Source organism: Peromyscus eremicus, chromosome 4 (genome assembly GCF_949786415.1).
Source record: "Peromyscus eremicus chromosome 4, PerEre_H2_v1, whole genome shotgun sequence".
Lineage (NCBI taxonomy): Eukaryota > Metazoa > Chordata > Mammalia > Rodentia > Cricetidae > Peromyscus > Peromyscus eremicus.
The window spans coordinates 131,417,280-131,443,733 of NC_081419.1; the positions used below are offsets into that span (position 1 = coordinate 131,417,280).

The 26,454-nt window shown below is 42.4% G+C and overlaps 2 protein-coding genes across 3 annotated transcripts in view; one reads left to right on the forward strand and one right to left on the reverse strand.

Annotated features, from left to right (window-relative positions):
• The window catches only part of Tti1 (TELO2 interacting protein 1), a 51,895-nt gene extending 34,147 nt beyond the window's left edge, over window positions 1-17,748 (reverse strand). The window contains exon 1 of the mRNA XM_059261817.1: window positions 17,670-17,748. The gene's annotated coding sequence lies outside the window, so the exon portion shown is untranslated. The remainder of the gene's footprint in view (window positions 1-17,669) is intronic.
• A 45-nt stretch (window positions 17,749-17,793) lies between these two features.
• The window catches only part of Rprd1b (regulation of nuclear pre-mRNA domain containing 1B), a 47,178-nt gene continuing 38,517 nt past the window's right edge, over window positions 17,794-26,454 (forward strand). Inside the window, exons 1-2 of one of the 2 annotated variants that reach the window (XM_059261819.1) lie at window positions 17,794-18,348; window positions 25,112-25,241. In XM_059261819.1, the coding sequence (XP_059117802.1) occupies window positions 18,198-18,348; window positions 25,112-25,241 (281 nt within the window). In that variant the 5' untranslated portion in view covers window positions 17,794-18,197. The remainder of the gene's footprint in view (window positions 18,349-25,111; window positions 25,242-26,454) is intronic. The other variant, XM_059261818.1, reaches the window with a different exon arrangement.

Below are 26,454 nucleotides of genomic sequence, written 5' to 3' on the forward strand. Positions count from 1 at the left end.
ATTATTTACTTATTGCTGTCTTCTTTTTAAATAAGTGATTTGAAGATATTAAAGCTAAAGTTAGAATTAAGAAAGTTTTGGGGGGGGGGCTGGAGAGATGGCTCAGTGGTTAAGAGCACTGGCTGCTCTTCCAGAGGTCCCAAGTTCAATTCCCAGCAACCACATGATGGCTCACAACCATATGTAATAAGATCTGGTGCCCTCTTCTGGCCTGCAGGCATACATGTAGGCAGAATACTGTATATATAATAAATAAATAAATCTTTTTAAAAAATTCTATGAATTCAAGCCATTTTGTTTAACAGAAGCTAAACTGAACTCATTTAATTATACTTAAAAGTTGATTGCAGTTACTGAATCCCAGGATTAGACTTTATTTTAGGTAGACTTATAAACAAACCTAATCAAGAACTTTTTGATGACGGTACACATCTTGACTCCATTTTATTTTTATATAAAATGTCCTCAAAATACAAATATTATTTGTTTGTTTGTTTTGAGAAAGGGTCTCACTATGTAGCTCTGGCTGTCTTAGAACTCACTATGTAGACCAAGTTGGCCTCAAACTCACAGAGATCTACTTGCCTCTGCCTCCCAAGTGCTGGGATTAAAATGTGTTACTATAGCCAACTAAAATAATATTGCTTTTACCTGAAATAATTTTCTGCTGGTATATCCTTATAGGACTGCAATCCTAGTACTTGCGATGATGAGGTAGGAAAATTATGAGTTCAAGTCTAGCCTGGGCCACACAGTAAGACCTTACAAATATAACTAAAACTTTAACTTAAAATTTGAAAATCTTTCTTTTCTGAGTAAAAGCACCCCCCTCCCCACAAATGGACACATAGAGCTAAGAAATACAGTACCTATCATTAAGAACACATTGTAAGGTTTAGCTGCAAATGGATTTAGCAGAAGACAAGATTAATGATATGGAAGATAAATCAATAAAAACTGCCCCAGCTCAAGCCAAGAGAGAAAAAAGAATGGTAAGCAATGTGATAAAGGCACCTGGGATATACTGAAAGGTCTCATGTGTGAATAAGTCCCAGAAGAAAGGGCATAAAACAAAGCAAGACTGAATTATACAAAACAAAGAAATCAACCACAGACTCAAGAAACTCAGCAAATCCCAAGTTGACCAAGGTAAGAGAGGCATACACAAACCTATTACAGCCATTCTGCTAAAAACAAAGGCAAATAAAGAGAAATTTTTTCTTGTAGTGGGGTGGGGACAAGAGACAGTCTCCCTGTAAGAGATTAGTCTGGCCTCAAACTTGTGATCCTCCTGCTTCTTCCTCCTAGTGCTGGGGTCACAGGTGTGTACCACTATGCCTAGCCAACAAGGAAAATCTTAAAAGCAGTAGAATAAGATTGACAGGTGGTTTCTCAACAGCATGACAAAAACTAAAGTGACCTCTTTAATGGGCCAGAAGACAACTACCAACCTTGAATTTCATGCATAAAAAATGTTTTTAAAAATGAAGGTATGGTTTGGGGTTTAGCTCAGTGGCATAGTGCATGCTAGGCAGGCTCAAGGCCCTGAGTTTTAGAGCAAAAATTGAGGGAATTTATTGCTGTCAGGAATGCACTAAAGGAAAAAGTAGAGTAAGAAAATTAACCTAAGAAGAAGCATGGAAAAGGAGGTAGAATGAAGAGGTAGAATGGAGCCGGCTAGCACAAACAATGTTAAGTGTTCACGTCAGTCAGCATCAAGTCTTTAATAGTTTATGTGGCTATAAAAATAAAACAGGGGTGAAGTTAAGTGTTTGGGGAATCTACAAGAGCCAGGAAGTGGTAGATCATTTGTATCAGATGAACTGTATCAAGATGTCAAATGCATGTTAAAGTCTGGATGATGTATTATTTTGGGGGGAAGGGGGGCGACAGGGTTTCTCTGTGTAGCTTTGTTTGGAGTCTGTCCTGGAACTTGCTCTGTAGACCAGGCTGGCCTCGAACTCAGAGATCCGCCTGGCTCTGCCTTCTAAGTGCTGGAATTAAAGTCTTGTGCCACCGTTGCCTGGCTGGAATGATGTATTCTTTTTTTAAATTTTTTTTTTTATTTTTCCGGAGCTGAGGACCAAACCCAGGGCCTTGCACTTGCTAGGCAAGTGCTCTACCACTGAGCTAAATCCCCAGATGATGTATTCTTTTTTTTTTTTTTTTTTGGTTTTTCGAGACAGGGTTTCTCTGTGTAGCTTTGTGCCTTTCCTGGAACTCACTCTGTAGACCAGGCTGGCCTCGAACTCACAGAGATCCACCTGCCTCTGCCTCCCGAGTGCTGGGATTAAAGGCGTGTGCCACCACCAAAAATGAAAAGAAAACAAAACAAAAAACCGACCAATGAACCACTTAGAAAACAAACAGTAAGATGGCAGACAAGGCCAAGAGAAGTAGTGCACACTAATTCAGAGTTTCTTTCAGCAGTGCTACCAACGTTTTAGCTAGTTGATAATTCGTTGATGGAGGGCTGCCCTGAGCATTGCTGGGTATCCAGCAGTTTTCTTGGCCTTTTGATTTTAGATGCCATTAGCATTCTCACTGCTATGACAACCAAAAATGTCTCTAGCTATTGCCAACTGTCCTGTGGAGGCCAAAAAAATCACGCTTGGATGAGAACCACTGGGAAAGTCCACATGATTCCAATCAAAAACCCAACAGAACTTCTCTTTCTTTTTCTTTTTTTAAAGATTTATTTATTTATTATGTATACAGTGTTCTGCTTGCGTGTATCCCTTCAGGCCAGAAGAGGGCACCAGATCTCATTACAGATGGTATGAGCCACCATGTGGTTGCTGGGAACTGAACTCAGGACCTCTGGAAGAGCAGCCAGTGCTCTTAACCTCTGAGTCATCTCTCTAGCCCCCCCAACAGAACTTTTCTAGAAAGTAATGTCAGTCATGGTGGTGCATGCCTGAATCTGTGTACTAAGGAGGCTGAGGCAACAGTATTTTGAGTTTGAGGCTAGCTTGGATTACACAGTGAGACTCTGCCTTAAAGCAAGTAAACAAATACACACAAACAAACAAGAAAGGAACATGCTTCTAAAATGGCTACAGGAATGCAAAAGACCTAGACTATCAAAGACAATCTTGAAGAATGAAACTGGAGAACTCACCTTATCTGATTCAAGATAAATGTATCTGGAATGGTACAATCGCTGCATAATGGCATAAAGAAACACTCTCTCTCTCTCTCTCTCTCTCTCTCTCTCTCTCTCTCTCTCTCTCTCTCTCTCTCGGAAATAAAGTTCAGAATTAGTATCTTGTATCTTAGGTAGAACACTGCCCGAATTTAGCTGTACATACAAAGGTGATAGTGAAATGCAGTGGAAGAATGATCTTTTGTCTTTTTTTTTTCCCCCCTTTTTCTTTTCTTTGAAGCAAGGTTTGTGTGTAGCCCTGGCTGTCCTGGAACTTGCTTTGTAGACCAGGCTGGCCTCAAACTCAGAGATCTGCCTGCCTCTGTCTCCCTAGTACTTAAGAGTGCTGAGGCATCACCATGCCTGGCTCAACAATGGCCTTTTCATTAAAGATGCTACATCACTTGGCTCTACATATGAAAAAAAGTATAGTCATTTCCACTAACTGTGGGGAATGTGTTGTAAGACCCCAATAGGTTCCTAAGACGGAACTTTTACCAAACTCTATACATACTCTGCTTTTTCCTACAAGTGTTTACTCTCAGCAGGTTTAATTAGTAAAGTAGGAAAAAAAACCCTCAAAATCAGATTAATAACAGTAATAATAAAAATAAGAATGTAGTCTATAATAAGTGACTAAGTCTATGAATGTGTTCTCTTGTCAAGATCATATTTGTGATCACCAACTTAACACTACCTAGAACCACCTGGGTAAAGTCTCAACGAGAGATGTTTAGATCAAGTTGGCCTGTAGTGTAGGAATGTCTGTGGGGGACAGTCTTGATTGTCTTAAGCAATGTGGGAAAACACAGCCTACGAGTGGGTAGCATCATTCCCTGGTTTTGGGCTCTGGACTTTTTTATTTATTTATTTATTTTTTGTTTTTCTAAGACAAGGTTTCCCTATATTAACAGTCCTAGTCCTGGTTGTCCTGGAACTTGCTCTGTAGATCAGGCTGGCCTTGAACTCACAGAGATCCACCTGCCTCTGAGTGCTAGGATTAAAGGCATGTACCACCACAGTCTAGCTGGGCCCTGAACTTGTTAAGAGTAGAGAGCTGGCTGAGCACTAAGTATGCATACATTCATTTAATTTCTATCTGTTCTTTTTTGACTGTAGATGTTTATGACTAGCTGCTTCAAGTTCCTGCCTCTGTGACTTCTCTGCAGTGATGGACTATAATGTGGAATTGTGAGCTGGAATAAACTCTTTTTTCCCTAAATTGCTTTTTGTCAGGGTATTTTATTGGCAACACAAATGAAACTAAGACATATTTTTGAACCACGGAAGTCAGAACAATACATGAGGGGCTTCCTCCCTCTCATACTAATTTAAATGTAGAATGTAAAACAAGGAAAACTCTCCAAAGACCAACACTTCTGTGACTTTGCAGTGGGTAAACAATGGGGACTCCAACTCTTTCTTACTTACTATGTAGCCTCACTGGCTTTAGTCTTCCTGTCTCAGCTTCCAGAGTGCTGGGATTATAGGCATAACACCCAACTAGCAAAAATTTCTTAAACAATACCTAAAAGCCTAACACAGTGGCTCACATTTATAATCCCAGTACTTGGGAGGCTGAGGCAGGAAGACTGAACCAAGCTCAATGCCAGTATGAGCTCAATAGTGAGTTTAAGGCTAGCCTGGGCTACAGCACTAAGACTGTCATATAACAAAACAGAACAAGGTGATTTCCCCAAACACCAGAATATAAAAACAGGATACATAAAAGAAAAACAAAGCAAAACACCCTGATATGTTGACCATTACAAGTAAGAAATATTTATCAAGAGATACTATTAAAAGCTGGGAGGTTGGGGAGATAGTGCAGCTTTTGCAAAGGACCTGGGTTCAAGTCCTAGTACCAAATGGTGGTTCCCAACCACCTGTAACTCCAGTTCTAGCAACATGCAGCTGAAACTCTCATTACACATACCATAAAATGAATAACAATAAAAACTGCTTGAGGTAGTGTACACCTTTAATCCCAGTACTCAGGAAACAGAGGGAAGAGAATCTCCATGAGTTTGAGGCTAACCTGGTCTACAAAGCAAATTCCAGGCCAGCCAGAACTACAAAGTGAGACTGTCTTAAATAACCACAACTACCATCATCACTGCACATCCATCAGGAAAGGAAAATACTAGATGCTGGCAAAGATAGGAAGCAACACAATTACTCAGGAAAACTCTTTGGCTGTAGCTAATTCTCCAGGAGAGCAGGTGTGCTCCATGATCTAGATATTCCACACTGATATACACCCAGCAGAAATGCACATATAATGTGTTCAGGAATATACCACCCACTGTCATCCTGGCATGGAAGCTACCCAAATGTCTACCTATGAATAAACGGTGTTATCATCTCTCAATGGAATACCATCCAGATTAAAGTTTATCACAGCTAGACATCTAAAGAATGGGCTAAGGATCAGAAATATAAAGCAGGTTTTTGTAAGGAAGATAGTATAACACATTGCTACTTTGATATGACTATAAAAGGCAATCATAGCTTTATGGGGTGGCCATGAAATTGTGCTTGTGTGACAATATGTCAATTACAGAAGGAATTGTTTAGAGACTTAGAGCTGTAGAGTCCTGGCTTCTACTCCTTTAAACCACAGCCCTGATTATTTAATGTAGGGCTGCTGCTACAGTTTACATAACAGGAGCCCAAAAAGTGACGCTGAGATGGATAAGGCAAGCAGAACAAGTGAACAATTAGGATTCAGATAGTAGCTAATAAACGTAAGCAGGAGTGGACAGCCATGACTGCTAGAGGCCATCTAAAGCTTTTCTAATGTGTCCTGTGTGGTCTTAGAAGGACCACTGTAGAGGTGGCAGAAGAAGATTTGCAGCTGGAGAGCGTGAATCATGTCCTGCCTCTCCAAGCTTTTCTGCCTCATCTCAGAGATGTGCCATACCAACAGTGGGTGAATCCAAAGGCGCACTCTGTATAGGATGCCCTGTTATCTTGTTTGCTTGCTTGCGTGCTTGTTTGTTTGGAGACAGGGTCTCTCTACATAGCCCTTGCTGTCCCGGAACTTATTATGTGGACCAGACTGTCCTCGAACTCACAGAGATCTACCTGCCTCTGCCTCCCAAGTGCTGGTTAAAGGCGTGCACCACCATGCCCGGCTTCTTTACTAACACAGGAAGGGGAAGAGGGCAGATCACAAGGCAAGCACTTACTGTATTATACAAGCAAACAATGAAAAGAGAGAGGAAAGCAGGCAAAAGGAGCTCAGAAACTGGATGCCAACAGAGAAGTGCTCACAGAGGGATTTCTATTGAGGAAGGAGGACCATACCTAAAAATCCTGTCATGAGAACAGACCTGATGGAAGCAGAGACGAACACCTAACAAGAGGCCACAGTGGTGTATGCCAGGCTTCACTCTGTGGTGACACTGATGAGATCATATGCTTAGGCTTTCCACTGACTGTCCTTGAATATGTTACAGCTTGCTCCCTCTTGGCCTCTTCCAGGCCTCTGCTAGATGTGACTTCTGAGTGAGGGCTTCTCATTACCCCATCTGAAACTGCAACTCATCCTTACTCCTCCTCACCTTGGTCCTCACAACCTCCTTTCTCTGTCTTTAATTTTCCTTCACAGCACTTAGCACCACCTGTCAAAACAGACTACCTGCCTACTTGTTTACTATAGTTTTGGATCATACCCAGGATCGTCTCCACTCACTCAAATGTAGGTTCTAAGAATTGTGATCTTGGCCTAGCTTGTTTCTCACTCCTGGAACTAAGTATTTAATGCTGTCAATGGCTGTAACCCAAGGTCTGGTTCTCTCATTGGTGGATCTCTGATGAAGCTGTATGTGAACTAGATTCTGGATAAGAATCATCATATTCTTCTCTTGGGAGGAGTTATCCCTCTAGGCAGTTGATCTTATTAACCCCAGATGACCTTGCTGTACCTGTTTTTTTGAGGCAGCCAGTTTTAGATTGTGTCTGTACCTTAGACCACTTTTAGACTTTAAGCCCAAACAGGGCTTTTCTGATGTGGGTTTCAGCCCTGATTCTCCCAGTCCTGGCTATGTGGTTTCCGTAAGTTTTAGCCTACTTAAAAAAAATTAAAGTTTGATGGGTAATATGGTCTGCAACACTTCAATCTCTAATAATTGCTGTTGGAAAGGAAGACTAGGTTTGGACCAAGAGATGGGAGTTCAAACATAAGAAGTTCCAATACAATTCCTGAAGAAGAAGAAAATTAGTAGTGTGTGTGTGTGTGTGTGTGTGTGTGTGTGTGTGTGTGTGTTTTAAGATTGTCACCATATGGGGGCTGGATTAAGTCCTCATTGTTCAAGAGTGCTTGCTGCTCTTGCAGAGGATCTGGGTGTTGAGATGCTACATGGTGGTGGCTCACAACATGTGGGACTTTAGTTCCAGGGGATCTGATGCCTTCTTCTGACCTTCACAGGCACCAGACATGCATATGGTACACAGACATACACACAGGCAAACACTCATATGAATAAAATAAAAAGAAATAATCTTAAAAAAAAAACCCAACAACCAAAAACCACCCTATGCTAGGCACTGTACTAGGCATTTGTGTGTTGGTTGGACTTGTGGTGTGGATGTGTACATGTTTATGTGGATGGAGGCCAGAGATCAACATCAGATGTCTTTCCTTAACTGCATTCACTTTTATTTTTTGAAACAGGGCCTCTCGCTGTATCTGAAGCTCATCAACTCTGCTACACTGGATGGCCAATGAGTCTGAGGAACCCCTTAGTCTCTCCCCACCCTCACTCAAATTCAGGCTTTAGAAAGTTTGATTTTTGCCTAGCTTGTTTCTTATTCTCGGCACCAAGTGGTTATTTTATGCTGCTGATGGCCACAATCCAAGGTAGGAAGGTAATCTGGTTTGACAGGTGGTGCTAAGTGCTGTGAAAGAAAACAAAACACTCCCAGTGCTAGGACCATAGGTACACACCACTGTTCCTGGGTTTTCACGTGGGTGATGGGGATTGGAACCCAGGTCCCTATGCTTCTGTAGCAGGCATCTTATCTACTTAGCCATTTCCCTAGCCCCCATGCTAGGTTTGTTTGCTTGTTTGTTTGAGACAGGGTCTCACTATGTAGTCATGGCTGGCCTAGAACTTACTACGTAGACCAGGCTGGCTTCAAACTCACAGAAATCCACTTGCCTCTGGCTCTCCAGTGCTGGGATTAAAGGCGTACACCTTTGTACCTGGCCATGGTAGATCCTTTATGTCCATAAATTCCTCATCCACAAACTAAGGAGCCCAAGCCTCAAAAAGATGAAGTGAGGCCCACGCAGGGAGCAGGATTTGTCTAAAGACTGACTCCAAAGGCTAGTATATTCTTTGTACTATACTAGGGCTTGCCAGTCTGGCTGCTCATCAGAATTAAGGGGCTACAGTTTAAGTTCAACTTCCTGGGCTCCACACCAGATCTACTGAATTGCAATCTATTCTGAGGGGACCAGAATGCTTAGGAATCTATGGCTTTAAGAGTTCACAAAGTTGGCCGGGCGGTGGTGGCACACGCCTTTAATCCCAGCACTCAGAAGGCAGAGGCAGGCGGATCTCTGTGAGTTCGAGGCCAGCCTGGGCTACCAAGTAAGTTCCAGGAAAGGCACAAAGCTACACAGAGAAACCCTGTCTCGAAAAACCAAAAAAAAAAAAAAGAGTTCACAAAGTCAGCCAAGAGTAGGAACCCTGAAACATGTAGTCTATGCAGGATCTCCTGAAAAACAGGAGTTCTGCAATGATAGAGATTCAACACCCCATTGACAGTCATATTCAAGGTGTTTTGAGTAAGGCTGTGTAGCTGGTAGCTGTTCTAGCTATGACCTTGAAGCACCGCCCCTAGTGAGGTAACAGGTAACTGTTACATCTACCTATGACCTTGAAGTACATGCCCCTGGTGTGTGACTGCTGGGGACCCTTAAGAGCTGGGATGCACATATGTGGCTCTCTTTGCCTCCTTGTGGTATTGGATGCTTAGATCTTGGACCAGGCAAATCAGCATGGGACATAGCTCAGCTTTCCCAGAACCCTTTGATAAATCTCCCATGGTAGTGAGTTCACCTCCAAATAAATTCCTTTGCTCATTAAATGGACTCTGTGGATTTCTCCCTTTATCGCTGTCTTGAGTTCAAACAACAGCATATTTGTCTGTCTTCCCAGTAAAGGATGTACTCATTTAGAGTTGCAGCTTTACCTTTGGTCCCTTCACTCAATAAATGAGCAAAAGAAGATAGATATCAAACTCTTGGCACACTGAAGTTCTATTGCTTCCTGCTTGGCCTTCCTCCTACCTAGAACTGGCAAATTACAAACCTATAAGGTACAATAACCATTGAAAAGGATACACACATAGATATAAAAACATCATAAGTAAATCAAATGGAATTCTAAGAGTTTATTCAAGCAACCAGTGGAAAGGCTGAAAAAAGATAACAGAAATAAAAAAGAACTAAAGGCAAGCTTGAGCTCTACCATATCAATAATTATGCTAAATATAAAGGGCCTAAATATACTAATTAAAAGGTAGAGACTGCCAGAATGGATTTAAAATCATGAACTAATTACAAGACTGTTCACAAGAAATTCACTTAATGTAACAATCAGGTATGATGAGAGCCAAAGGACAGAGACTATATTACCATGCAAATGTTAATTAAAGCAATAGGAGCTGTACTAGATACAGACTTCAGACCAAGGTTACCTGACACAGAGAGGAACATCATATAATAGTTAAGGAGTAACTCTACTAAGAAAAAAATACTTCCAAATTACATACACAAAACAACAGCCGACAAATGTGTGAAAAATAAAAAGCTACAAAGTAGACAAATCCATAAGCATAGGTGGAGCTATCTCCACTCCTCAGTTAACGACTAATAACCAGGCAGAAAAGTGACAAAGGCACTGAAGAAGTCACACCACTACCACCCTCAAGATCTGTGCTCTGTATACAACACTCCACCCCACAGCAGCATACTATACATTCTTTTCAAGAGCCCATAGAACAATACTAAGATAGGTCATGGGGCTAGAGAGAAGGTTTAGCAGTTAAAAGCACTTGTTACTCTTGCAGAGGACCTACATTCAGGTCCCTGAATCCATATGGTGATTGAGAAGCAACCGCAATTCCAGTTTCAAGAAATTCAACACCCTCTTCTGACCTCTGTGGGTACCAGGCATACATGTGATACACATACAATACATATACGCAGGCAAAACATTCATTCGCATAAAAGTTGAATGGGTGCTTGAGGCAAATCCTTTGTCTAATACCTGTTCTCTGTGTGGGCCTCACTTCATCTTTCTGAGGCTTGGGCTCCTCAAAAGAGAGAGAGAAGAGAGAGAGAAGAGAGAAGAGAGAAGAGAGAAGAGAGAAGAGAGAGAGAGAGAGAGAGAGAGAGAGAGAGAGAGAGAACAAGAATGAACCCAGTTAATAAAAATGAAAATAACACCTATAACCACTGAGAGGTAATTATTTATTTATGTATTTTTGTGGGGCTGGAGAATGAACTCAGGGCTTCACACATGCTAGACAAGTACTCTGCCACTGAACTACATATTCCCACCCCAGAGGTAAATTTATAGTACTGTTATATATTAGAAAAAAAAAGAAAGGTTTCAAACAACAACAACAAATTTAAACTCTTGTTTCCCAAGAACCTGGGGTGGGGGATAAAGTTAAACTAACCTTAAAACAAGCAGAAAGAAGAAAACCATAAAAATCCAAAACAAAAACTAATGAGAAGAAAAGAAAATCAACAAAGACTGGTTCTTTGAAAAGATCAACATAACAAACTTCTAGCAAGACCAAAAGGTAAGACAGTGAGAAAAGGCGAGAGGAACATCACATTAATAATAATGATGAAATGAATAGCAGGGCAGGTGTTGCAGACATCACAAGAACATCACAAGAACACCGTAAATAACTTTTCAAACTTTTCAAATTAATCAGATAATTCAGACAGTATTTGTCTGATTTTTGTTACTACAACAAAATCTCAGAAGGCAAAAAAACTCCCAGCTGCAGTTCCAATGAGGCTGTCATCCATGATGGGGTGTGACTTTGTAGTGATTCTACTGTTTCAAGATCACCCAGGCTCCTTACCACTGAAGGTTGGCTTTCACCAACACTCTTTACAGAAAGACCTTCTGGAGTCAACAATCCACACATGTTCGCTCACTGTGGGTCCTGTGCTACCTCTGCTTAGGAACAAATGACTCTATCACTAGGGGTGTTCTATCCCTCTCTCATTGTGCACTTTCCAGTGTGGACATATACAGGGTACCTCTGTATGACCTTCACATTGACAGAGAATTTTGCAGAGAGCTATGGAAGATGGGCATGTCTGATATATTCCTGAAGACAAATGATCACAGTACTGGAATTCATTTACCTTATCCATGGGTACCCATAAGGATACATTTACTATTATTTTTGTGCTAGCTGGAGTTTGAACATGGAAAACTCTTATCCAATAGCTAACAGATTCCAATAATCTCTCCAAACTTTCCCTCTCTCTTTCTCCCTCCCTCCTCCTCCTTCTGTCTGTCTGTGTCTGTGTCTGTCTCTCTCTGTCTCTCTCTCCCAGGTTTCTGTGCTTGGGGGCCAAGATTCTATTACAGTTACTATGACGAATCCCAGACCCACCCCACCCCTGAACTTACAAAAGTAAAATGGGAGTATTATAAACAATTTGAATCTGTATCTTTTAGTAGTTATTTGAAGAAGTACTGTAATACTGTAGGAGAAGACATCTCATTGGGGCATTCATTGTAAACACTTTCACAGAAGAATGCATGAGTGTAAGTCTCGTTGAGCCAGTGTAGAACTTGGCAAGACAGGACAGTGAGCAATGCAGCCAGAGCACTCAGGGCTCAATGAAGCCCCAATCCTCAGAGATGCCCCTTCACAGACTCAGTATCTGTCCAAGGTCCCAGCCCAGCCTTTACCAAGATGATAGTTTGGGTCTGGGGGAAAGCTCAGCCTAATAAAACTCTCTTCTTTTTCAGTCAGTACAGTCCTCTTTAATTTCAACTCATTAAAATGTCACATAGTTTGGGACAGTGGAAGGAAGGCTGGCATAAAAACGTTTTAATTAAAAAAGACAGTGAAGACTGGAGAGATAGTTCAGCAGTCAAGAGCACTTGCTGTTCTTGCAGAGGATCGGAGTTCAGTTCCCAGCACCCACATCAGAGAGCTCACAAACACCTCTAACTCCAGCTCCAGGGGAGTCAACACTTCTAGCTTCTGCAGATACCTGCACTTATGTATGTATACTCCCCCTTCCCAAATACACAGGAAAAAAAAAAACAAAAAAACAAACATCTTTTTTAAAAAGGTAATAATGTAAATAAAGGTTCAGTCACGGCAGACAGTTTTTTTTTTTTTTTTTTAAATAGTAACTCAGAAAGCATTTACCACACCATAAATTTGTACTCTTTTCAGACTTGTGTACATAAATTCCACTTTCAGGAAAGTTGTGAAAATTGTACACAGACAAAAACAGGCAGAAGCTTTTAAAAAGAAATTGCATTAAGAACAGGGAGATGGCTCCATGAGTAAGGCACTTACTGTGCAAACATGAGACCCTGAGTTTGACTCTCCAGCAGCCATCTAAAGCTGGGTACAGTAGCAGCATCTGTATGTAATCTCAGTACTCCTACAGGGAGACAGGAGGCAGAGACAGGAGACTCTCTGGAACTCTCAGGCCAGCTAGCCTGGTCCATACAGTGGCAAACAACTAAGAGACCCTGCTGCAAACCACAAGAGACTCCCACCTCAAGGTGGAAGACAAAGGCTGCCACCTGAGTTGGTCCTCTGACTTCCACATGCATGCTGTGGCACCTGACCCCCAAATTCATTCACAGGAACATCCATATACATCATACACAAAGATTAAAAATTGCATTTATAAATGATCTTTATTAAAATACAGCAAGTCTGCAGTTATAGACAATTAACCATTCATGTTGTTCTACAGATGCATAATTTGTTTCTAATAAAAGACTATACAACTAAAACACACACACACACACACACTGAGAGGCAGACTACGTTGCTCTGGCTCATAGTTCTAGAGGTAGAAGGTCTAAGGGCTGTGTTAGGTGATGGTCTTCTTGTTAGAAGAATCCCTGAAGTGGCACAGGGCATCATATGACAAGAGACAGGGAGTGCATGTGTGCACTTGTCTGGTATTCTCCTTATTATATAAAGCTTCTTCAATCAGGGGAACTCCACTTTAACATCCTTAATTGTTAACAATCCCAGTTGCTTCCCAAGGGCCATACCTTTCAATGCCGAAGTGCCCACTCTCTCAATGCTCCACAATAGAGATTAACTTTCAATACACGAAGCACTAGAGGACCCTCAAACCATATCCCCACCACAGCAGAGACAAAGTGGTTTAAATCAAATCACTGCAATTACATATTAGGAAAGATTGCTGAAGAAGCTTTGCAACTTTTGTGGAAAACAAGTTTGTTACTAAAAAATTCACCAAAAGAATTCACTGGCAAATTCTAACCAACATTTAGAGATGAATGAACACCAATTCTGCACAATACAGAAAGAGAGGAGGAAGAAACACCATTTTCTGAAGTCAGTAGGACGCTGGCACACAACTAAAGACTAAGGCCAGGGCCAGGCTTTAATCCCAGTACTTAGGAGGCAGAGGTAGGAGGATCTCTGTGAATCTGAGGCCAGTCTGGTCTACATAGTGAATTCTAGGACAGCCAAGATTATGTAGAGACCCTGTTTCCTCTCTCCCCCCAAAAAAGACTAGAAATGGTAAGACGGCTCAGCAGGAAAAAGCACTTCTGTCCAGCCTGAACAAAAGCTCAATCCCTCAGCCCCACATGGTGGAAGGAGCAAGCTTACTCTGAAAAGCTGTCTTCTGACCTCAACACGGACATGCACGTACACACACATACCCATGAACACACAAAATAAACAAACACTAACAAAAACACTTTAAGGTGTTTAAAGGGGAAGGGTTACTGAAGAAATGGCTCAGTGGGTAAAGATGCTTAACCACCAAGTCTGACAACCTAAATTCCAGCCCAGGACCCACACGTTGGAAGGAGAGAACCAAATCCTGCAAACTGTCCTGACATCGACAGGAGTGCTAGGCATGCATGTGTGAATGCGCACGCGCACACACAACTAATTAATGTGAACAACAACAAAAACCTAAAGACTGATTTTCTTCATGTCTACCAACACAAATTCTAAACTAAGTAACAGGACATCCACTTTAGCAGTATGTAAAAAGCCGTAGGATACAACAAAGTAAAGTTGTTCCAGAGATTCAAGGCTGGCTCAGGACTTGAAAACCCCTCAAATTAATATTAAAGGATTGAAGAGGCTAAATTGCATAATCAAATCACCTCCATCTTCTAGACCTCTCAAGGGTAACATGTCCTAAGCCTCAGCCTCTTTCTGCACCTTCTCCCTTAGGACTCTTACATTTTTAGCTGTAGCCCAGAACTTGCCCTTGAACTCCAGACTGATAAGACCAATCGCCTATGTATTTGTAGAGGTAGCCTTCTGTACCTGTGAGCCCTAAACTAGCAATTCAACCAAGCAGATCAAAAATATTTGGTAAAAAAGCCTATGATTGTATCGAACATGTACTCTGCTCCTTAGTGCTTGCTATTAAGTCTTTAAAAAACTGTGTAACAACTTTGTTTGTTTTTCGAGATAGGGTTTCTCTGTGTAGCTCTGGTTGTCCTGGAACTCACTCTATAGATCAGGCTGGCATCAAACTCACAGAGCTCCACCTGCCTCTGCCTCCCAAGTGTTGCCACCCGAGCCTGTGTAACAACTTTTACAAATCATTTACACTGTACTACATATGAATTAGAGATGATGTGGCACCTGAGTGATGGTGCATGTATCCTAGAGCCAACTCTCCAGACACTGAGCAGTGATTGGTGACTGTTCCTAGATAAGCATTTTCAACCAAACATGTCCACCCTGTACTGTTCAGTCCACAAATCTGCTTCTCTTTCTCTCTTTCTTTCTTAAGCTCAGTAAACAGAAATCTCATCCTTCTAGTTGCTTAGGTCAGTATTCCTGGGGCCACCTGGACCCCCCTTGTCTTCTTTCCTATCTAAACCTAGTCTATCAGCAAATCCTGTTATCTCTTCCTTTAAAACATCTCCATATTCCATCCTTTTCCTCCTTCTTCCACTGGTACAACCTTGGTCTGAGTCACCCTTTTACCTGGGTTATTGTAACAGCTGGCAAACTGGTCTTCCTGTCTTTCTTGTACCATGACTGTTTGCTACATAACAGCCTTGCTTATGTAAGCAAATCCTCTATCCAAATGTAATGACAGCACAGTGCAATAAGAATAAAATGCTCTGCCTTCAATTGCTACTGTCCATTCAGAGAAACGATAAATCCTGACTTGTGCCTACATGTGCCCATGGGACATGGTTCCTCCATACTTTTCTGGCTTCATGTCTAGCTACTCTTCTGATTTTTATCACTTTGGTTATACCATCTTTTCTACTCCTCAAAACTGCCAACAAGGGTTTGAAGTTGGTTTTCTCTCTACCTGGAAAGACAGCGTATGGTTAGTTAGTTCTTTGCAAGCTGACCAAATATTTACTTTATCCTTTCTGAAGGGCATATATAACAGACTCCTATGAGACTAACATAGATTTCTCAACCCCCATGTAGTCTCTATTCCCCTTACTTCCTGGATTTTTATGCAAAGCCCTGGTCATTGACTCATGTTATACTTGCATGCCTGATTTCCTATCTTCTCTAGCAGAAGGTAAGCTCTCAAGGACATGGGTGTTTTGTTTGCATAGGAACAGTGCTTCATACACAGGTGCTCAAAAATTATTCACTGAAAGAATCTTTGGCTAATGTGAAGAATTTGGGATGAGGCGACCTTGATTGAATTCTAGTTTTGCCATTTTCTTGCTATGCCCGAGCAACTTCAGATAGGTTACCTACCCACGTTTTATGTGTTCTCATTATCAAATGGTGATGGCAATCCCCACTCCAGAGTAATGTTGTCAAGGATTGAGATTTAGAAGTAGTAATGTGCTGGATACATAGACTCAGTACAAGGGTACTTAGTACATGACAGTTACTAGATACTCAGCCATTGTTTAGATGAGACCTCAAAAGCCCTAGCCTTTTTCTTTCTTTCTTTCTTTTTTTTTTTTAAAGGCAGGGTCTCACTTTGTAGTTCTAGCTGGACTGGAACTCACTATACAGACCAGGCTGGCCTCAAACTCCCAGAAGCAGAGCCAGGCAGATCTCTGGGAGTTCAAAGCCAGTCTGGGCTACAGAGTGATTTCCAGGAAAAGTGCAAAGCTACACAGAGAAACCCTGTCTCGAAAAAACAAACAAACAAACAAACAAACAAAGGTGTGTGCACCATCACACCTAGCTCAAAAGCTCCAGCTTATGATTATGAGTAGGTGCTGACTTTTATGTTAACTCATTCAATCAGCTATGAATTCAGCTTTGATCCCAGATGCTGGGACACACTAAGATATACTCTCTTCATTCAGGACTCAGCTATGTGATCTTGAAACTTATGTGATCCCTATACTTCTCTAACCTTGTTTCTTCATTTGGTAAACCATGAGACTATAATAACCTACTTCACAGCTTTGAAAAGTAGCAATTTCTCACTGTGCTAGCTATGATAATGATGTAGTCCAAGTGAAGGGTCCAAGTATGGGTACGAAGAACGGAACAGTTAAGAAAACCAGGCATCAACTGTAGGAATGTCTTCTAGGCTGGGATGGATGGGCCTACAACTAAGAAGTTCAACAACAATCAGGAAAGTTGTAGGTGTGTGTGTGTACACGCGCAAGGCCAGAGGAGAATGTCAGGTGTCCTGCTCACTCTCCATCTTATTCCTTTGAAACTGGGTCTTTCACTGAACGTGGAGTTAAGCTGGCAACTAGAAAACTCCAGCGATCCGCCTGCCTCAGCCCCACAGCACTGGAGTTACAGACCTGGCCCACCAACTTGGGCTTTTTAATGAGGGCTGGGATGGGAACTCAGGCCCTCATTCTTGCAGAGAAAGCACTCTACCCTCGAGCCCCTTCTCCACACCCCTCAAAAAAAAAAAAAAAAAGTCAATACAACAGAGGACGGAATTCCATGATCAAAGCAAGCAACTGAGTCAGAGTCCAGCACACAAAGCCGTGCTTCGGGAGGTGAAGCACTGGACGTGAAAAGGTGGTCCTGGAGGCTGCGCAGTTCCACCAGGTGAGGGAAGGGACGTCACTTCTGAAGACAGAACAAGAGCCAAGCTGTGAAGGCCTTCGGGGTACGTGTCTTGATGGAACCAGAGGAGGGCGGGGGTGGGGGAGGGTGTGTGTGAGCACCAGGCACGGAGGGGCAGTGTGGCCTGGGCCAGCCACCTGAGCGACGCGGCCCTTCCCACACCCAGGTCCCGCGCTTTCGGCCTCAGTGTCCCCTCATCTGCTTCTGGACGCTCCTAAGCGGCCGAACTCCCTCTCGCTCCCGCCACTCTTACCTCGTCTTCCAGTCTTTCCCTCACTCTCCCGCCTCCTGCACCTAACCGGAAGTGACGAACAAGTAGCGCGCCGCGCCGCGCCAGAAAAGTCCTGCCGGAGCGGGAGAAAGGGTTTCGGTGGGGCTCACTGCGCCGGCGCGCGGGCGCGAGCGGTTCAAGCGCCTTTCGGTGTCCGAGGACCTGGAATTGTTCCTTCGGCCTGCCCCGTCCGAAGTCCCCTGAGCGAGGCCCAAAGAGACTGCCGCCCTCCAAGGATCGTTTCCCTCCGGCTCCGAGGCCTCTCGGCGCCCGGGTCTGGCCCTTGCCCTTTGACCCCGTGGCGGCGGGGTGAGAGGTCGGGTGGCCATCTTGTGGCGGCGGCGCGGGCGGCTGTTACTGCGGAGACCTGTCCCCTCCCCCAGCCTGATACCCCTAGCTGTCTGTCAGTCGGCGGAGGGCCCTGCAGCCTGTCAGGGGAGGCCTGGGCCGAGTGCGGTCGCTCTCTCCGTCTCACTCGGGCGGCCCAGGCCGCTCCTCACCGTCGCCACCATGTCCTCCTTCTCCGAGTCGGCGCTGGAGAAGAAGCTTTCAGAGCTGAGCAACTCTCAGCAGAGCGTGCAGACCCTGTCCCTGTGGCTCATCCACCACCGCAAGCATGCAGGACCCATCGTCTCCGTGTGGCACCGGGAGCTCCGCAAAGGTGACCACCCCCTCCCCCGGGCTCTCCCAGGGGTCTGTTCACAGACCCCTCTGCCTTCTTAATTAAGCCCGCCTTTGCGGGCCTGGGTCTCTGATGGAGCTTCTGAGATTGGAGACAGTGTTATTACGTTTCTCAGAGAGGGAAACTGAGGCCCAGTGAGGTATAAGATGTTCACCTGAGGTTCCAAGGGCTCAGATGCCCAGACGTGGAGTTATTAAGCTGCTTTCCCCCTCAGGCTCCCCCTCACACTTGGCGACAGTTGTTTTTTTTTTTTGTTGTTGTTTTGCTTTTAAATCTTGGCTGTGTTTAGAGCTGTAAGCATTATGCACCAGACCCTGTTTGGGGCATTTGGAATAAGATCCAGCGGTCCCGGGTCAGACACTCTACATTGAGACCTGGTGCAAACACTTCCTAGCTAAGTAATATTGGGCATGATTCTTCATATCCCTGTGTCTGTGTATTCTTATCTATCTGTAAGACGGACACAAAGTTAGCTGTACTTACAAACTTTACTCCATGTCAGTCACTGTTCATAGACTTCAGAACAGCCCTGTCAATTGGGTAGCCTTCTGCACTTGCCATAAATTCAGACTCTCAGAGTCTGACGTTCATTGAGCCCTGCCTGTTACTTTTCAAGCCCTGTGTTGGACACTTAATAGCAAGTTGTCTCTGGCATCTGTGTGGAAGTTAAGCCTGTCTTTGCCACTTACCTCAGCAGCTTAACCTCTGTGTCCTTTGTGTTTCCTTGTAGAGAAAATGGAGATGATGCCAGGTGGTGGTGGCGCTCGCCTTTAATCCCAGCACTTGGGAGGCAGAGGCAGGCGGATCTCTGTGAGTTCAAGGCCAGCCTGGTCTACAGAGCGAGATCCAGGATAGGCACCAAAAACTATATAGAGAAACCCTGTCTCGAAAAAAACAAAAAACAAAAACAAAACCCAAACAAACAAACAAAAAGAAAATGGAGATGGTGATAACTTACATTGCCTTGGCTTTATCATGTGCCACTGTAGGTAGGTTGCTTTTGTTTTTGTTTTAGAACAGGGCCTCACTATTTAGCTTGCCCTAGCCTGGAACTCCCTCTGTAGACCAGGCTGGCCTCAGAGATCCACCTGCTTCTGCCTCCCAAATACTGGGACTAACAGCAGGTGCCACCGTGTTGTTTTGTTTTTTTAGTTCTCAGGGCCTTTTGAAGTAGGAACTTTGCAGATGGGGAAACCCAGGGTTGAACGAAGCCAGGACAATCCAGTCAACATTTTAGTGTGCTGTAGGCACAGTGCAGCCTTGAGGAGAAGTGGTGAGGTAGGCCTGTTCATTGCCCAGTGTGCGGCTTGGTTTTTGCCTTCAGGCTGCTACGCTTGGTGTGGAGCTGTGGGCAGGACACATACAGTGCCAACTCACACTGTGCTGGGTTCCTTAGCAGAAGGCTGAAGAGTTGGAGCTTAGTGCAAAGTAACTCCACGTGTGTCTTTACTCTCTGTGGTATCACCCTTTGTTGTAGATGAGGAAACTGACATGGATAATGGTATATTTGAGGTCTTTGAACTGGTGAGGCTAAGCAGGAACCAAATTCCAGGCGGAGAGAGAGAGACAGAGAGAGATTTTTTTTTTTCAGGAGACTGTACTCTAGGCTTCTTGCAGAGCCTCCCAGTTATGATTTGCTATGCTTCGATAGGAATCCCTTCAGCCCTCTGGGACAGTTAGGTAGAGCCTGGGGTTCCCAGTCTGCTGTGCCAGTCAAATATCTACAACATCTGTGGAGACATGAGAAAACTGCCAGTGACCTGCTGAGTTCTGTTTGGTAGAATCTCGTGATCATCTTGAAATTGTCAGCCCGCCTCAAACTTCTTTTCTCAATTCCTTACCGTACCCTATTTGGGTTATACTAGAGAATAGCAATGTAGGGGACTTTCATGGCTGAAGCTCCTTTATCTCTGATCTTAGCTGATAGAGTCTTATGTAGCAAGTAGGCTGGCATTCTTATCCCCATTTTATAGATACAGGAAGATCAGTGGCTTGCTCAGGGGTCCCTAGCTAGGACATGGGCCCAGAGAGGACTGATCTCCAAGACTTGTGCTTTTTCAAGTACCTGGTGCCTCGGTGATCTTAACGAGGGAAGGTGTGGTCTGAGTGCAGCTAGCTCTCCTCTACTGAAAGTTCTCCCCATCCCATCACTCTTAGTATGTCTCCTTCACTAGGTGTGTTTTGACCAGGGCCCTCTAATGCGCTTAGAATTGTGTCTGTTACCTAGTTAAAAATGAGTTTAGCAGTTTAGTTGTGCTTCTGATAATATTTTCATATTTGAGTAAAGGATCTAAACAGCACTGGTTCAGCTGTCTGCGGCAGTCTCAGTGTTGTGCTGTGTTGTCCACAGGGTAGCCACTTACTCCTTGTGACTGTTGGCCATTTAAAATGGTGACAAAGGAACTACACTTTTGAATAAATATGATTGAAGATTCAGTTCTCCAGTTTTATTAGCTTAGTCACGTGTTGACTGGCCCCCCGTGGCTGATGGCTACCAGATTGGATCTTGTAGAACTAGAGTTCTTCCCCAAGCATTGAGGTGTGTGTTCATCTGCTAGCCAGTTTCTCTTGTGAACTGAAAATGTCCCCATATTACAGTAGAAAAGGGTTTGTGCTCTGATGTTGAAACCGATTAGTTCCTGGTATTCTAGCTCCCTCTGAGCTTTTACAAATGGCCGTCTGTGTTGATGGATTGTTTTCCATCTAAGACATCGCCACCATCTTTAGTTGTCATCAAAGTACTGTGAGCGTTACAAAAATGATTTCCTCTTGCTTAGGAATTGCTTTTGTTTTTAATATGTTATTTCCACTCTAGGAATTACTAATCGGTCCTTTTAGATTGTAAGTAGAACTTCTCTCCTTTATGGAATATTTTGGTATTACGAGGGTATTTGATGATTTTTTTTTTTTTTTGTTGTTGTTGTTGTTGTTGTTTTTGAGACAGAAAAAAAATTATTTTTTTCTCTCTTTCTATGTAGCCTTGGCTGGCCTGGAACATGCCATGTGGACCAGGCTGGCTTCAAACTCCCAGAGACCTGCCTGACTTGGCCTCCCAAGTGCTAGGATTAAAGGTGTGTGTGCTACCACACCTGGCTAAGATGAATTATTTTTATTTTGGGTTTTTTTTTTTTTTTTAAATTGCGGCCACAATGTAGGTAAGTAGTTCCTTTTTTCTAGAATACTTCGTAACCTTTCTCTATACATCAAAAATTTTTGATTAGCCAGTCCTTTAAACTTTACTCAGCAACTAGTTCCACTGGTTTTTAATGGGCTTTGGTAGGAGGTGGGAAGATACATTTTGTCATATTGTCACCTAGAGTTGGAGTAGTGAGATGTATGTACTGTGTGTTTTGCTGTATCACTGTGCTGCTACACACAGGGTACTTGTCTTTTAGGGTGGCCCAATGTGATTAAGGCTGAAAGAGGCATTGGGTCCCCTGGAACTGTAGTTATAGGCAGTTTGAGCTGCCATGTGGGTTCTGGGAACCAAACTTGGGCCCTCTGGAAGAGTAGTGAGTCTGCCTTTTTTTGAGATGGGGGTCTCACTATGTAGCCCTGGCTGCCTAGGAACTTACAGAGATCTGTCTTTCTCTGTCTCTCAGGTGCTATGATCAAAGGCAAAAGTCATACACAGCTTGATTTTTTTCCCCCTTAAATCAAAATAATAGTTTGTTATTATTTCTTAAAACATTATAAAAGGAAAGCTGTGCTAACCCTGATCTGAGTGATCAAAGCATATATACTGAGTTTTGGGTTATAGAATTAGATGCTTATCAGAACTGAGAACTTCAATATGTTTGAGTAGAGTGTTATATTCCTTTTTTTCTATTTTCACTCTTGACTTTATTTTGTTTAACTTATGTGACATTTTAATTGCATCATTTTTAAGAGTAGTTTTTTTTTTTTTGAGGTTATAATATAATCACATCATTTCCCCCTTCCCTTTCCTCCCTCCAAACCTTCCCATATACCCCTTGCTCTCTCAAATTTATAGCCTCTTTGTTTTTGTTTTTGTTTTTTTGAGACAGGGTTTCTCTGTGTAACAGCTCTGGCTGTCCTGGAATTCCTTTTGTAGACTCAACTAGCTTTGAGCTCACAGAGATCTGCCTGCCTCTGCCTCCCAAGTGCTGGGTTTAAAGGAGTGCACCACAACACTCACACAGCCTCTTTCTTTCTTTTTATTAATTGTTGTTACGTACTTACATGTATATACATATATATTTCTAAATATAACCAGCTCAGTCAGTATAATGTTACTCGTATGTATGGTTTCAGGGCTGACTGTTTGGTATTGGATAACCAGTTGCTCTGTTCTTCCCTGAGAAAGACTATTTCTCCCTCTCTCAGCATTCCTTAGTTGCCTGTAGTTCTTTGTGTAGGGCTGAGGCCTCAGGGTCTTTCCCTGTCCATGTTAGCATGTCCGCTGTTGTCCTTGTTCAGCTCATAAGTTAAGTTTAGGCAGTCACGTTGGTGAGACTTTGTGGGTGTAGCCTCTGACTTGGAATATCTTTCTACCTCCTCTCCTGATCCCTGAGCCTTAGGTGCAGGTTTTTTGTTTTGTTTTGTTTTGTTTTTTGTAGATGAGACTGGGCTCTGCAACTGCATTTTGATTGGTTGTGGTTTTCTGTAATGGTCTCCATCTATTGCAAAAAAGAGTTTCTTTGATGGGGATTAGGACTAGACTTAGGAGGCCCTGGAGAAGGATGTGCAGCTACAGGAGTGTTCTTAACGGCTGAGCTGTCTCTCCAGTCTTGCTGTAATCCCCCCTTTGTATGTAGCAGCAGTGAGACACTGTATCAACTCTGGATACTTTTATCTTGACTTTTTTTTTTTTTTTTTAATAGTCTCAGTGTGTAGTTCTGACTACCTTGGAATTTGCTAACTCTAGGTAGTCTAGGCTGGCCTCAAACTCATGAAGATTTTTCTGCCTCTCTTTTCCCAGTATTGGGATTAAAGGCATGCACTACATTAAAAATATGCCTGGCTTGGCTTTTGAATAATTGTTATGATTATTTCCTACAGTCTCCTCAGTTAATTATCTAAATTAGGTTATTACTAGATAGCTAATGTAGTTCAATATCTCCCTGTCTAATTTTGTGAGCATTTTAGGATATAGTTTAAACTTTAATGTGCAGCCAGGCATATTGAGACCCTGTCTTAAGAAAATAAATAAGGGGCTGGAGAGATGGCTTGGCAGTTGAGAGCACTGGCTGCTCTTCCAGAGGACCTGGGTTCAATTCCTAGCACCTCTGTGGCTGCTCACGACTGTTTGTAACTCCAGGTCCAAGGCATCTGGCATCCTCACACATACATACATGCAGGCAAAACACCAATGCACATAAAATAAAAATAAATTATTTTTAAAAAAGAAAGAAAAAAAACCAATCAGAACAACTATAATGTGCTTTTAAACCCCTGTTTTTAATTTACTTATTTTATAGCTGAGTTTTAAAATGTCAGATCTGCCTGCTGTGCTTTTCAGAAGTGTTCTTTGAGAGCACTGGAGTAATGGCTAGGAACACAGTTGTGTAAAAGTTGGCATACATACTGCTAGAGTTTTCTCTTTAGCATTGAAGAAAACTGTTTTGAAACATCTTATTATATTCATATTTATTTCTTTTAAAAGAAAACCGGGACCAAAATTGGTAGTGATATAACTTTAGGGTTGAGAACTTATGTGCATAGAAGCCAGAAAATTCAGTAGTGTTCCCCAAGCAGCTGTAACTCAGGTGTATTGCATGAAGCTTTTATGGTTTAATATATGATTCCATATAGAGTAATAGAAAATAGTACATTTTGTATGTGTAACAGAGAAGAATTATGGTTTTTGTGGGAGCCATAATTTTGCATATTCAGATTTGAGATGTGTGTAAATTTTCAACAATAATACAGCATTTCTGCATGTTTGTGTTTGAGATTAATGTTCATTGGTGTATCTAGAGAATCTTCTGGACTGTAGAGTCAGTGTCATTGGCTGACTATGGTTATTGGCATCTCAAAGAAAAATTCTCAGTTGAGAGCATCAATTACAAGATCATCTTTCAAAGTTGAATCGTAACTCAGTGTTTCACTCTAGAACATTTGGTAATGAAGATTGTATTCGAAGTGGACATCCTCACAGTACAGTGAATGAGCACCTTGGCTTAGCATTAAGATTGACAGAATATCTTTAAGAATTTTCCTTGAATTATCTTCATTTTTGCTGCCAGTTAATTACCCTGGTTCAAGTAACACAAAAATGAAGCTGATATTTTTCATTCTTCTCCCAAAATTGTATTCCCAGATGTGCATGTTAGAGACCTCAAGGGTATTTTATCCCATTGTTTTATCCAGACACTTACTTGACTCTGAGAGGTAGAACTTACCTTAGTGTTTTTTGTGTGTACAGGGGTGTGTGTGTGTGTGTGTGTGTGTGTGTGTGTGTGTGTGTGTGTGTAGCCCAGAGGTTGATGTGTCCTCCTTAACCACTACCCACCTTATAGAGTAGGGTAGAATCTCTCACTTAAACCCAGAGCTCACCAATTGGCCTAGCTAGCTGCCAGCCCCAGAGAACCAACCTCCACCTGGCCTTTTATTTGGGTGCTGAGATCCAAATTCCAGTCCTCATGTTTGTGCGACAAGTGCCTTCCCTGGTGAACTATCTCCTCATTTGTAACGTTCTTTAGGAATATCCTAATAATCATTAATTCGAATTTCTTTGGCATAAGTTAAATTGTCCTTTTTTTCTTCTTTTTTTTTCCAGCCAAATCAAATAGAAAGCTTACTTTTCTGTATTTAGCAAATGATGTCATCCAAAACAGTAAAAGGAAAGGACCTGAGTTCACAAGAGAATTTGAATCTGTCCTTGTGGATGCTTTTTCTCACGTTGCCAGGTATGTTTTCTACTTGGGGGCTTTTAAATTTTGCACCTTTTTGTTCTATTTTTGTGATATCCTTTGTAAATTGGCAACTTTGTACTTTACAGAGTGTTTTGAAGGGCAAATATGGTTTTATGTTTTTCTGGGCCCTTAACTATCATCTCAGACATATAAACATTTTGAAACACTGAAGAGATTCATTCTTGAGTATGTTTTCCATGGCTAAGTTGTCTCATTAGTTTATGATCAAAACCCAGTGGTAGCAGGATGAAAGAGCCTTTTAGTAATGTCTCTTCAATAGCAGAAATTGGCTCCTGAGACTTCTTTATTTCCTTCTCGATTTCTAGTTTGCTAAAAATAGTAGTCATTACTGTCACTACAAAACTAGTCACCCTAAATGTGGGGAAGGAGCTGCTTGAGCCGATTGTAGTGAGTCTGCTTCTGGAATTGCAGTGAGTGTGGGACTGTGGAGCACTCAGGCTTCTGGGAGGAAGCTCACACCGGTTAAAACTTTACATCACTTGTGCTCATTTTCACATCTTGTTGTGGGTATGAGTTAGGTTCCCAGGAGGAAAATTGGGTTTTGTTTATTTGATAGACTATTGTGTTTGTAAGGGTGCACAAAAAATATACAGATCTTTGCAAAAAGAAGCCAAGAAGAGTTAAAATAAGACTAGTGGGTGAAACAAAAAATGTTCTGGGGTCTAAGAAGATGTGAGTAAAAGGTCTTAAATGTGAATTTAAGTCTGTATTTCTTGAAGGATTTGAAATGTTCAGAGGAATAAAATTAATCCAGAAATTTAAAACCACATCTAGCTTTCTAAAGGTGGAAAGGATTTTTCCTTCTACCTGTGGTGCTGGCTTCTGATGAATGTGGGCATGGAAGTAGCAGAACGTATTAGTAACTTGAAGAAAATTACCGAGTCTTCGAACAGCTGGTAGGCTTACAGTAGACTGCTGGAGACAGGGATTTGTTTTGATAAGGTTTAGTTAGATGCCTTAGATCCTGCTCTGTCTCAGACACCATGTGAGTGGCCTTGGGTATGTAAGTTAAGTTTCTGAGCTCAAGTTTCTTACCTAGTTAAAAGGCATGGAAACTTCTTATCTCTTAGTTATTGTGACTCCTAGTAGAATGAGAAGTTCTGTGAAACCTGGTCCACGTTTTACCCAACCGTTTTCATGCACTACACTCCAGTAGGGAAGGACTGTTTCTTTTCCTAGCTCCCAG